Source organism: Acanthisitta chloris, unplaced genomic scaffold (genome assembly GCF_000695815.1).
Source record: "Acanthisitta chloris isolate BGI_N310 unplaced genomic scaffold, ASM69581v1 scaffold38923, whole genome shotgun sequence".
NCBI lineage: Eukaryota > Metazoa > Chordata > Aves > Passeriformes > Acanthisittidae > Acanthisitta > Acanthisitta chloris.
In genome coordinates, this window is record NW_008667295.1 from 512 (window position 1) to 13,308 (window position 12,797).

The window sequence follows — 12,797 nt, forward strand, 5'->3', positions numbered from 1 at the left end:
CCTCATGAACAGAGTCAGCTCTTCCTCCCCATGCAATACAGAGATGCCCTGACCTCCCATCACTGCTCTCCTTCCAACCAGACTCACATCACCTCACAGTCACTGCAGCTAACAGCACTGTGCACCTCACAACACCTAGACAGGTTTCAAACGAGTCTGCCAGTCCCACCCGTTCCCCAGCTGCTCACACTGCAGCAGAGGTGAGCAGCCCTTAGGGTGCTGAAGCACCTCTGCCCCCCTCACCGAGCCCTCTGCTCTGTCCTGCTGAGCACTCAGCACACCCAGTGCCCTGACCAGGATCCTGCTCACAACACCGACACCGACACCGGAGCAGCACAGAGCTCTGGGGCTCACAGCACCCCGAGCCAGGACTGCCCTGCAGACAGCACTCCCTCAGCTCCCTCTGAGCCACACGGTGAGAACACACTGGTAGTAGCTCAGCCACTCCACACTCTGTGAGAACACACTGGTAGTAGCTCAGCTACTCCGACCATGCTGTAACTTCACGGGCCTACTCTGACACTGCTGTAACTTCACGTGCTCCTTCCGAGGTGAGTCACAGCCAAGACGCTTTTATCCTCTCTCTCCAAAATTAGGACAGTGACAACTCACTAATGATCACAACCACTTTGCTCTTTCATTCAAGGCTTTTCCTCACACACTTCTACGTGGCTAACAGAACTCAACATGTTAAAGAGCAAAGGAGCTACACACATTAAGAAGAATTTGACTTCTGACAGGGTACTCAGGCCCTGGGATATTGCCCAGGGAGGTGGTGCAGTCACCATCCCTGGAGGTGTTTCAGAGGTGTCTGATGTGGCACTGGAGGATCTGGGTTAGGGTTTGGGGGTTCCAGCAGGGACAGTTAATGGTTGGACTCGATGACCCTAGAGGTCTCCTCCAGCCTCTGGGTCTGTGGTTCTGTGACAGCCACAAGGGGCTTCAAACAGCAAACACATGGCACAAAATGCTCATGGAATGAACAGTCACTTCTGCTCAAGCAGGCAAGACCACTAACTCTATCCCTGTACAAATCAAACTGAATCTATACTTATGGGGATGTTTCCAGAGAGTACGTTTTACCACTGTAAACATAGCACAAACTGCAAATTATCTCCAAGATCTTAATATGTCACTCTAAACTTCTCAAGTACCTATGATACAGACTTAACACACACATCCACTTCTACTCCCACATTAAAAATCCACTCATGGACATTATATTTGAACTCAAACAATGCCTAGAGTTTAACAACAAAACTTCTGCTTCCTTGCTGCCCTAACAGTTCAGAGAACAAAGGAAAACAGAGAATTCTCAAGGGAAGGAACCAGAAATAACTACTGGGTTAATAACATGGCTGCAGGGAGAGGAGAGAGGGAATGGCCTTGAGCTGAGCCAGGGCAGAGTCAGATTGGATGTGAGGAGAAATGTTTTCCCTGTTGTGGTGTTGAGGCCCTGGGATATTGCCCAGGGAGGTGGTGCAGTCACCATCCCTGGAGGTGTTTCAGAGGTGTCTGATGTGGCACTGGAGGATCTGGGTTAGGGTTTGGGGGTTCCAGCAGTGACAGGTTAAGGGTTGGACTCGATGCCCTTAGAGCTCTCCTCCAGCCCTGATGTTCTGTGACTGGCAGAGGACAAGAGAGGCAGCTCTGCTCTCCCCACCTGCACCACAAGACATGCACAGCACAAACAAGCAGAGGGGCAGGAAGCAGCTCACATAGAGCACATGAGTATCAGAGGTGGCACATGCCAGGGGAATTCCAGTGCTGGCAAAACATGAATTCTGCCCACAAGTGATAAATCTGAGAACAGCTGGGGAATGACAGGAGAGGAAAAAACCACCTCATGCAGTATAACCCACCGAGTGCACTTTAAGAAACTTCCTTTCCATCACTGGAGACAGACCAGTACTAGATCTGGAATGCCAAGCCAGGAAATGTTTATATACTGCAGTTTGGTGTTTTGGTATCACTGAAATTCAGAGAGAGGAGGCAAAGCAGAGACACCACCACTGCCTGTGCTGGGAGGAGAACTGCCACCTTCCACAGCACTAATGAACAAACAGGTACTTAATGTGCTGTTGCCAAGACACAGAACACACAGGAAAAAATCAAGCTCTGTCAGCAGGAGACTGAAGCAGAATTGTCTGGCACAGAAGGGAAGCAAAAGCAGCAATCCTCTCCCTAAGTCCCACCAGATGCCCATGGAAGGGCAGGAGGGACCTGTAAGCAGGGCAAAGTTATCCAACCCACATGCACAGCAGGTGACTATGTGGATCCCTACTGATCCTGCAACCTCAGTACTCCATCTCCTCCAGGCTGCACAGCAGCACCTGCACGAGTTACTCTGCAAGTCAGGTGGGGGAGGGAACCTGGTTAACAAAGCCAGAGTCAGCCAAGAGGGAAAACACATGAGGACGCAAAGCAGAAAACACCAGCAAGAAAAGCCTCTTTGGTCTTTTTTTTGGCCTGGGCAGCACTGACTAGTGCAATATCTCTCTGAGTTCATGTGCTTTGTAGGCAGATCTGTCCCCTGGGAGTGACAGAGGAGCACCAGGACCCTCCTCTCAGTGCAGCCTTTGCTAGCTGGGGGGCTGTGCCAGCACTGCAGAGAGGAGCTTGCCTTGCTCACATAGCAGCACAGGGAAGTTCAGGCTACAAAGTGGGAAGTGTGTGCTCTCACACCCCAGAGCAGAGCAGCACACAAATTCTCACCAACACCACGATGAGAGTTTCAGTAAAACACACACAAAGCTGACCCCACCGTTCCCCAGGAGCCAGCAAACCTGTGCCCACTGAGTCCTGCATGCCCAGGGTTCAGACAAACATCTTTCAGAGGGAACACGACAAGGTTTGTGCAGTGACACTTACATCTGATTTTTAGCCGCTTGTCTCTGAGCTTTCCGTTCTTTCCTTTTTTGATCTGGTGGCTTAGCAAAAACAATTTCAATGTTTTCTCCCTCTAAATCTTTGCCATTCATTTCTTCCATTGCCTGAAGGAATTAACCAGACTTTAAATACACTTCTAAGCACATCTGAAGTTATACATTTCATTCTGCCTTTTAGATTATGCGTTTTGTTATCCAGAGCTACAATAACAATACAAAGCACAGGAGGTTTCATCAGACAGCACAGCGTGGTGGGTTCCAGAGCCACCTGCTCCTGAGTGGCTCTCAAACCCAGCCCTTCCTGTGCCAGGGCAGAATCTCCACCCAGCTATGAACGGGCTCAGTCTTTCACAGTGTTTCAGCTCACAGAACTGTCCTGAGCACAGTTCTGTTACACACAGACAGTACATGCACAATGTACAGAGCAGAACACAGACACTGCTGGTGCTGGAGATCAGCATATGCTTCTACTCCTTCATTTTACTTGTATACATAAATACTTTTCAACCAGAAGCCAAAAATTAGAATTTGTCTCATTCTGACCACAAGAAGAAAGCATAACAAATCAAACTCCCCCAAAAACTCCTCCCCCCAAACCCCCAACAGCCCCCACCACACACAGTCCCCATGGGTCACACTCAGTGCTACAGGCTCAGTCTGAGCAGAGGAATCCTGAAGATTCTACCACTTTCAGGGCTCTCCACAGCTAAGCCTTGACAGGATACACCTCTTATCAAGGCTCCTTCCATCATCTCAAAGGCATCTGGGTGAGTAGGAAAACTGAATCCCCTTGTATCCTGCCTCCTCCCACGGAGCATGAAAAATAGATACACTCCAGGCAGGAGGGAATTACACTGCTCCTTCCAGATGGCAAGCAGACCAGGCTAGCAAACTCCAGGAATGACAGTTACTCAGTTGTCCATCACAAAAAAAAAAAAAAAAAAATCGACAAGAAAAAGGTGTTTATTCCACACCATAAAGAGGAAATTATTCTGTTTCTGGGAAAAACATGAAAGTATTACCTAAGATCTTATCACCTGCCCTAGAGTCTAGAATAATTGGGTGAGGAGTCACCCAACTTCTGGCACTGAGTGTCAGAGGTAACACAGGACTACCCCAGACACTCAGCAGCACAGTCACTCAGGACAGAGCAGCCAAGAGCCACTGGCCGAGGAGACACCCAGCAAGGACCAAGTGGCAGTGACAACGAGTCACCACTGCTCCAGACAAAGCCTTTAGCTCCAGAGAGGAGAGGCACACACAGAGCTCCCAGGTGTGTCCCCACTCACACACACACACACACAGAGCTCCCAGGTGTGTCCCCACTCACACACACACACACACAGAGCTCCCAGGTGTGTCCCCACTCACACACACACACACACAGAGCTCCCAGGTGTGTCCCCACTCACACACACACACACACAGAGCTCCCAGGTGTGTCCCCACTCACACACACACACACACAGAGCTCCCAGGTGTGTCCCCACTCACACACACACACACACAGAGCTCCCAGGTGTGTCCCCACTCACACACACACACACACAGAGCTCCCAGGTGTGTCCCCACTCACACACACACACACACAGAGCTCCCAGGTGTGTCCCCACTCTCTCTCACACAGAGCTCCCCACTCACCTTCACTGCTCCGTCCCGCTCGTCGAAGTGGATGAACGCATAGTCTTTTAGCTTCTTCACTCGCTCCAGCTTCCCAAACTGACTGAAGGCCTTTTCTAGGATCTCCTCCGTGACAGTGTTGGCAAGATTACGTACAAACAAGACTTTTACCTGAGGCAGGGGGAGAGAGAACAGCTAAGAAGCACGATCCCCTTTGAGAACACCACACGAAGCTTCGCAGCACTGAAAACATCCTCACGTTTCTGCACAGCATTTGACAAACACACACGAGAATTTACACTGAGACAGCCACACAGCATGAGTTAGCTCCAGAATTCCCTGACAAACATCAGGGTTATGGAAGTATTAGCATCCTGAAAGGCTGTGCTGGTGTCTAAAAGGACCCCAGCAGGAGCAATCTTGGGCTCAGAACACTTTCAGGCTTGGCAGAGGCAACCAGGCCTGGTTACACACAAACCACCTATGGAGACATTCATTGCTCAGACAGGTTCTTGCTCAGGTGTTTGCACAACAGGCAGCACTGCAGTATGTGGGCCAGGGGTGAGAGGCCTGCACTCCCCAGCTGCTCAGCCCGTGGCTCCTAAGCTCCAGCTGCACCCAGCAGTGCCAGGACTGTGCTGCCCAGGAGCAGCCAGTGACTCCAAGCCACTGCCACCAGGCAGAATGCAGAGGGGTCACCCAGGCTGACACTGCCCAGTCACCCTGGACAAGCTGTGCCCTTCTCTGGGAAACAGCCACCTCCACATGGCTCTGGAGCTGCTCCCTCCCCCAGCCCCAGGGCATGCAATCCAGCTCCTGAGCTACCAGGGGCTGCTCTGCAGCTTCTGAAATCAGACAGGCAGGTAATCCTGACTCCCTGTCAACTGCCTGACAGGGACTAAACAGTCACTGCGAAGTTTCAGCCACCACCAGCTGCTCATGACAAAAAATAAAGAGCTGTCTGACAGAGTGACCTAAAGCATTACTTGATACAGCAAATAACACACACTGGGCACCAGGAGCTCCCTGTCAGTGACACATGCACAGACTGCACACTGAGGCTGCACTAAATGACTGCAGCATGTTCACATGATGCCAGCCCTGACTGCCCACCGCTCCCAAGCACCTTGCACTGGCTGGGAGGAGTACCACGTGCTGGCACCACCTCTGACAGCCTGGGCACCTCCTGCTGCCAAGGAATGCTCACCCTAACCCTCCTGCAGGGCAGCTGCTGCTCACCCCCCCCGTGCCCCGAGGGGAGCAAACCCTGACCTCCTGCTCCTAACCCCGAAGGTCAGTGCAAACAACACCAGGTGTGAAAGGACCAAACCAAGCATCCTTTGGTTTCTGCTCCCACCACACAGAACCATCAGGGTTGGAGATCTCAGACCACTGAGCCCAACCATGAACCTGTCACTGCTGGAAGCCCCAAACCCTAACCCAGATCCTCCAGTGCCACATCAGACACCTCTGAAACACCTCCAGGGATGGTGACTGCACCACCTCCCTGGGCAATATCCCAGGGCCTCAACACCACAACAGGGAAAACATTTCTCCTCACATCCAATCTGACTCTGCCCTGGCTCAGCTCAAGGCCATTCCCTCTCTCCTCTCCCTGCAGCCCTGGCAGGAGAGCCCAAAACATGCCCAGAGACAGCAGAGACTTCCAAAACTGTCTCACTAGCTGAACTAGGATGGGATGCAGCATCTGGACAAAGGGATACTACAGATCATAACCCTAACCCAGCTATCAACTCCAGTCTTTGGCACTGGTTCCTCTTGCTGATGCTCAGGACATCAGGAGCCACAGTGAACTCCACAAGGAAAGCTGCTTCCCATCAGGTATGAAGCCTCTCACAGAATGGGTGAGGTTGGAAGGGCCCACAGTGGGTCAGGTGGCCCAACCCCCTGCTCCAGCAGGGCCATCCCAGAGCACATGGACAGACAGTTCTGGAGTATCTCCTCCTCCATGGCTTGATAATAAGAGCAGCTTTCAGTTACTGTAACCCACACATAACTGTTTTTAGCAAAATATCCTAACAGGTACCTTAGCCTGATTACATCAAGTTTTGTGATGTAACAAATGGGTGGAAGAAATGGAAGCTTTTGAACTCATGTTCCCTGTTCTGCTTCGTCAGAAGGATGAAAACTAGAAGCTCCTGAGGAACCCTAAGCAGCCTTCACTAACAGCTGACCCTGCCAGACACCCTCAGACACCTGACAGAACAATCACCTCCTTACAAGATGCACTAACAGTGTCTTTTATAGAAACAAAAACCACTGAATTTGTGTGTTCCTGGTGTAGACAAACCCACTGATCTCTAGCAGCTGGAACATTTCTAACACCTTTGGTCATGTCACTGATTAGGAGTCAAAGATGACAGCAAAGCTGTCAGGCAGGTTACAGCACAGGTGGAGGGAAGGTGAACCCATTTTTACTTCGTTTTAGCTAAGAGGGAGGGAACAAAGAACAACAGAAAAAGGAGGTTCTCATCAGGGCTCAGAGATTACCACACCGAGAAGCCACAAACACACCAAACCAGCAGCACACTCAGACCAGCACTGTGTCATAATGGCACAACTCCATTTCAAACTGCCTAAGGTAGGACTGCCCCCAGAACTTCTGGGACCTGCTCCTCCTCCTCCCTACAGCACAAACACTTCAGGCCACATTCCCCAAGGGTTACTAGCCCTGTCTCTTGCCCTGTGATCTGCCACAGGACTTTATTTACTGCTTAAGCTGCCCCTGCAGAGCTCCTCTAGCCTCGGCCACCTACAGAAACCAGGTAAAACACTAATACACCTCTCCAGGCTACAGGTGTGAGAGGCAACCCAATGACACTGGGGAGGGATTAAGCTATCAACTCCTGGAAGCTGGAAAAAAGTTCACTGTGGACCAGAAGTCAAAGCCCAGACCAGTGACACTCTGCTCTGTCAGTACAGGCACTAACCTCCTGGAGCACACAGCTCCAGAATGCAGCTCCATCCCTCTCCACACTCCAGCTACTTCCCTCTGAAGGTCACAGCAACCTGGGTCCACACACTGCTCTCCACAATGCTGCACCAGGAGCCTGGAGGACAGAGCCCCATGCCCTGCAGCAGCTCAGACTGAGGTGCCACACACTGATGAGATGACATGCTGCTGCTGGGGGCCTGAGAACACTCAGGGCAATCTGTCTTCCTCGTACTTTGCTTGTGGACTTCTGTTTCTAGCAGACTTGGCAAGGAAACTCTGGACTAGATGGTGATTCTGATAAAAACAACCTACTCTTCCTACTCAGAGTTTCCTCCAGAGTCTTCCACCACAGCAACGTGCAGACAACGTGGGCCAGCACCTCTCCCTCAGCTCCAGGTGGACAGCAGTCAGGACACCCAACCTGCAGCTCACACCCACACTACTGACTGCAGCAGCAGCTCCACTACTCTTTGCATCATGAGAGAGACAGCAACGAGCACCAGAAAACAAACCTAACACTCAGAGAAGGGCCAGACACTGCCAGTGTCTCCAGGGGTACAACAGGTGGGCAAGGCACTGGGTCAGGCACCAATGCTCATCCCAACTTCTGCCTTCAGACACAAGCCAACATTCCCTGCTTTCCCAGCACTCCCACTCACATCATCTCCCTCCTCCATACACCTCCAACCCAAGCTCCAGGCCCCATCCTTGGCACGTGGCACTAGGAGCATGCAGGTCCATTTCCTCTCCCTTTTCCACACTGATGTTCACATTCCATTTCAAATAAAAGGCACTAACACATTCCAGAGCTGTACAGGGAAGGGGGAAAGCACAGTTACTTCATTCCTTTGGCCTTTCACTCCCCACATCTGTAAACTGACTTAGGAAATACACCTGATTACGTCCTCTGTGATTGGTTTTCCTGCTCAGCTATTGAGCTGTATCAGCAGTTCCTGCTCACTTGTTTTAACAGTCTGGTGGGTTAGGTCTCCTCTCTCTTGAGCCAAGACACTGCAGAGACACACAGGCTGTCACATTCAGGAAGTGCCACCTCCTACAACGTTCACCTGCAAAAAAAATCCCTGCTGCGTCTGTGGTGCCAGGCATGGAAAGCAAAGTATGCAGACAGGAGAGTCCAAAAGCTTCTGTAAGACCTTACAAAAGCAGCTTTTTCCCTAAAATGAGCCCCCACCCCAACCCTTTCCCCTTATGGCTCACCAAAGAGGAGATCCCAGCCAAGCTATCTTACTAGGCCCATCAAAGTAGGACTCCAGCAAGTGTCGTGTCTCGGGTGAGAGTAAAGGCATGGAAAGCAAAGTATGCAGACAGGAGAGTCCAAAAGCTTCTGTAAGACCTTACAAAAGCAGCTTTTTCCCTAAAATGAGCCCCCACCCCAACCCTTTCCCCTTATGGCTCACCAAAGAGGAGATCCCAGCCAAGCTATCTTACTAGGCCCATCAAAGTAGGACTCCAGCAAGTGTCGTGTCTCGGGTGAGAGTAAAAGCACAGACGGAAGGCAAGCAAAGAGAGAGAGATAAGGACATGGCTAGCCAGGACTGTCCATCAAACAACTCAGCTACACAACACAACCCAAAGACACAGGCTTGGACACAGTTTGTTTTGGGCACAGTACCAGGCAGGTATAGGAACAACTGCTACAGGTACTTGGGAACGTTACAGTCCAGACTTCAGTTTCACCTCAGTGCTGGAGACCCAAAATATTACTGTGTAGGGACTGTGAGGAGCTCCAGGCACAACTGCCTGCCCAACTCCTCAGAGGGCACTGCTGAGGGCAGCTCTGCACCAGCATTTGAGCACGTTTGGGTGCTGACACGTCCCAGCCCTGCAGTGACACAGCTCCAGCTTTAAAACCAACTGAGGCTTCTCCTGCAGTCACATCCTGACTTCTGCCCCTCCAGATACCAAGCTACAAAACCACTGTGACTTTGGAGTCACCACCAGCACTTCCAGATGAGAAATGAACACGTCACCCTCTGTGGCATGTATTACACTCACTATTCAGCCCTGGCAGCACAACATAGGTGAGTCCTCCCGTAATTCCTAGGACTGTAGCCGTATTTTTATCATCTCACCCACAACACCTCTGCCAGGAAGGCTGGGAGAGGCTATTTCCACCTAGGCTAACATCAAGCAGACCCAAGAGGGAACAGAGCCCTTGCAAGCGATGGTGGTTCCCCTCCAGCTGCATTACCTTTGCCATGACTTCGGGGTCTGGGTCTTCTATAGGGTCAGCCCATTCCACTGTGACAACATTCCCCCAGACTTTCACTTTGCCACTCATTAACCTACGTCTGGCCTGCGCAGCAGTTTTGTGGTCTTCATACTCCAGGAAGCAGAAACCTCTGTTCTTCTTCTTGTCATCAGGCTGATGGTACAATATGACATCTGTAAGCCCCTCTGGAATCAAGCGAAACATTGAGCTGTTAGAGTTTCAAGCCATTCACCTGTACTACAAAGAGGGGATAATCCACCTGGCAAGTGGATCCAAACAAGTACACACAGCCCAAATGCTGAGACCATGTGCATTAGAGCTGCCCTACTAACATTTTTCAAGAGAGGCAGTAGCCTATCCTAACTTGGGTTCTGTTTTTACCAAGTGAAGAAAGCTCAGTGGCTATGGAAGAACACCTTTCCTCTGAGTGGAGAGGGGCTAAGGGCAGCCAAAAGTTGTGTCTTGTCAATTCTGCTCTTAAGCCTCTAAGTCAGGCTGAGGGAGTTGGGGCTGTCGAGCCTGGAGAAGAGAAGGTTGTGTGGAGAGCTCAGAGCACCTTGCAGGAGCTGAAGGGGCTCCAGGGAAGCTGCAGAGGGATCTGTGTTAGGAGCTGCAGGGACAGCACAAGGGGCAATGGGCACAAATTGAAGGAGGGAAATTGAGGTTAGATGTTAGGCAGAAGTTTTGCCTGTTCTGGTGGTGAGACCCTGTCCCAGGGTGCCCAGGGAGGCTGTGGCTGCCCCAACCCTGGCAGTGTTCACAGCCAGGTTGGATGAGCCTTGAGCAACCTGCTCTGGTGGGAGGTGTCCCTGCCCAGGGCAGGGCTTGGGGCTGGCTGAGCTCTCAGCTCCATCCCAACCCCTGGTTCTAAGTCACACCACTTATCAGTGTGGGTTTTCCAGGCATATCTAAAGAACAAAAGATAAAACTTGTGTGGCTTTAACACCTAAAAAGTTGCAGTGTTGCTCCAAAGAACCTTCAGTATATCATTTAGTACCAAAGTCATCAAACATTACCTTTGCCAGTTCATATGCTCAAAACCAGATCCTTACTTACTGAAAAGTTACTGAACTTTCCAATTTCTCTGGAAGAGTTTTTCAAACTTTGCACACTCATTCTGCAGTGTGTAAGCCCTGAGACCACTCACTGAGTCTAACCACAAGAGTTTCAGCTCTCAGCACACCAACAGCTCCAACCCCAAACCAAACACCACATCCAAGAACTGGGACAAATGCTGAGTGGGTTTGGACTCATCCCCCTTCAACCACAAGCCAGAAGATGGGGAAGGGAGCTCATCACTGACAGGTCTGACACCCTTCCAGCTCTACAAAACATGGTTACTGACTTACCTGTTACTTTGCTGAATTCTTCCACAATCTGCTCCTTGGTTTTACTCTTGGGAATAGATCCAACAAAAAGCCTATTATTGGCAACAGAGATGCACACACCAATGTGTTTTCCAGAGCGAATTTCATGGTTGTTGTACTGCAAGGAAGACAATTGGACTCTCATCAGTGACAGGTAACTTCCACTCCCCTTCCACAGCAGCAAACCAAGTATTTCACTTCTGAAAACCCAGCCTTGAATTTTTGCAGCGTAACACATCCTTGTGATGCCCATTCACAACTATCCTGAGCTAGACTCGTTCTCTAAGGTATCTCCACAATTTCAACCAGTAATTTCCCTTTTGCCCAAGCCTCTTAACACTTGTTTTTTCAGAGACTTTTCTGTGCAGAAGCACCAAAGGTAAATCTCCTGTCCCAATTACCAGCACCAAGAACTCTCCCCTCACAACAGCAAACAGAAGCTCCTCTGCAGGTTGGACCCACGAACTGCTGGTTTGTGTACAATGCAAGGCATAAGCTGCAATCAGAATCAGATTCCCTTAAGTTCCCAAATCAGCCAGAGCCAGCCCTGGCCAGGTCTGCTCTGCAGAACAGGCACGAGCCACCAGCAAATGCTTTCCAAAGCACAGAGATTACACAGTAAGATAGTAAACAGTAGCAACAACCCTCTACTGACTTCAGAGCCCCCGAGTTCCACTCAAACATTGCTCCTGTAACAGGCTTGGCTATCCCCTGAGCCGTTCAGGGGGGAAAGGCCTTTCTGCAAACAGGTGTTGACCAAGCTGCCTCTGCTGGGATGCAGACACAGACAGGAGGGCACAGGGGACACCAGCCCTGCCTGGTGGCATGTCCTGCAGCACAGTCCTTCAGCACAGTCTGGCACTCAGCACCTCAGTGACAGCTTTTTGTTCCAGGATGTCCTTTGCACTTGGTGGCAAATCTTCCTGGCCAGCAACTGTGCTGCACCCCCCAAGCTCTGTGCAGCAACACCAGGGTGAGGATGTTTATTTGTTTACTCTGGACAAACAAAACTACACCACCAGAAGTTTTCAAACCCAGGGAACTGCACCAGGAGTGAGCTGAAAGGAGAACTGTACACGTGGAAAGAACATGGAGCAACACCTTCCCAACTAACGGCCTCAAAGCATAGCAGGGCAGAGTGAAAAACCTTCTGTCTCCATCTGCAGCCCGTGTGGCAGAGGAGCAGCTGTGTGTGCATGCTGTGACAGATTAGAGCAGCCCAAAAAACACCCTCACAGAACACCTTTCAAGAAGCTGCAGGTTATTAGCATGGAAACTGATTCTCCATTAACTCGAGTGTACATAAACATTTTACTACATCAGGGAACTTGTTGCACCCCAAGGTGCATGGAAGAGGCTTCTAGAGAGGGGGGCAGTGCCCCAAAGCTGCTTTTAGGCTGTGTGAGAGAGGCACTTGGGCAATGCCTTCTTGCTGGTGAGAGTGGCCAGCCCTGAAGTGCTCGGGCAGTTGGGTGAGATGGTCCCTGCAGGTCCCTCCCAAACCAACTGCTCCAGATGGTCACTGCAGGTTCCTCCCACAGGAAATACTCTGTATGGAGAACGGAAGGTATTCTCCAACTGCTCCTGCTCAAGTGCAAGACTGAGGTTTGGCTGCACACTTCAGCCAGGCAGAGTCTCTCACACAACTCGTGGCAGCACAGCAATACTTCATCAGCTAAAGAAGTTAATGTATTCCACCCTACTGCAACTCCACTGACAGCAGTTTCCAGCAG

General features: G+C 50.8%; 1 protein-coding gene across 1 annotated transcript in view; it reads right to left on the reverse strand.

Moving 5' to 3' along the window:
* Window positions 1–11,182, reverse strand: part of LOC103800072 (heterogeneous nuclear ribonucleoprotein Q) — a gene marked incomplete at both ends in the record, with an annotated part of 11,690 nt that extends 508 nt beyond the window's left edge. Inside the window, 4 exons of the mRNA XM_009072435.1 lie at window positions 2,872–2,993; window positions 4,530–4,679; window positions 9,677–9,882; window positions 11,047–11,182. Coding sequence (XP_009070683.1) covers window positions 2,872–2,993; window positions 4,530–4,679; window positions 9,677–9,882; window positions 11,047–11,182 — 614 coding nt within the window. The remainder of the gene's footprint in view (window positions 1–2,871; window positions 2,994–4,529; window positions 4,680–9,676; window positions 9,883–11,046) is intronic.
* Between the last annotated feature and the right edge of the window lie 1,615 nt (window positions 11,183–12,797).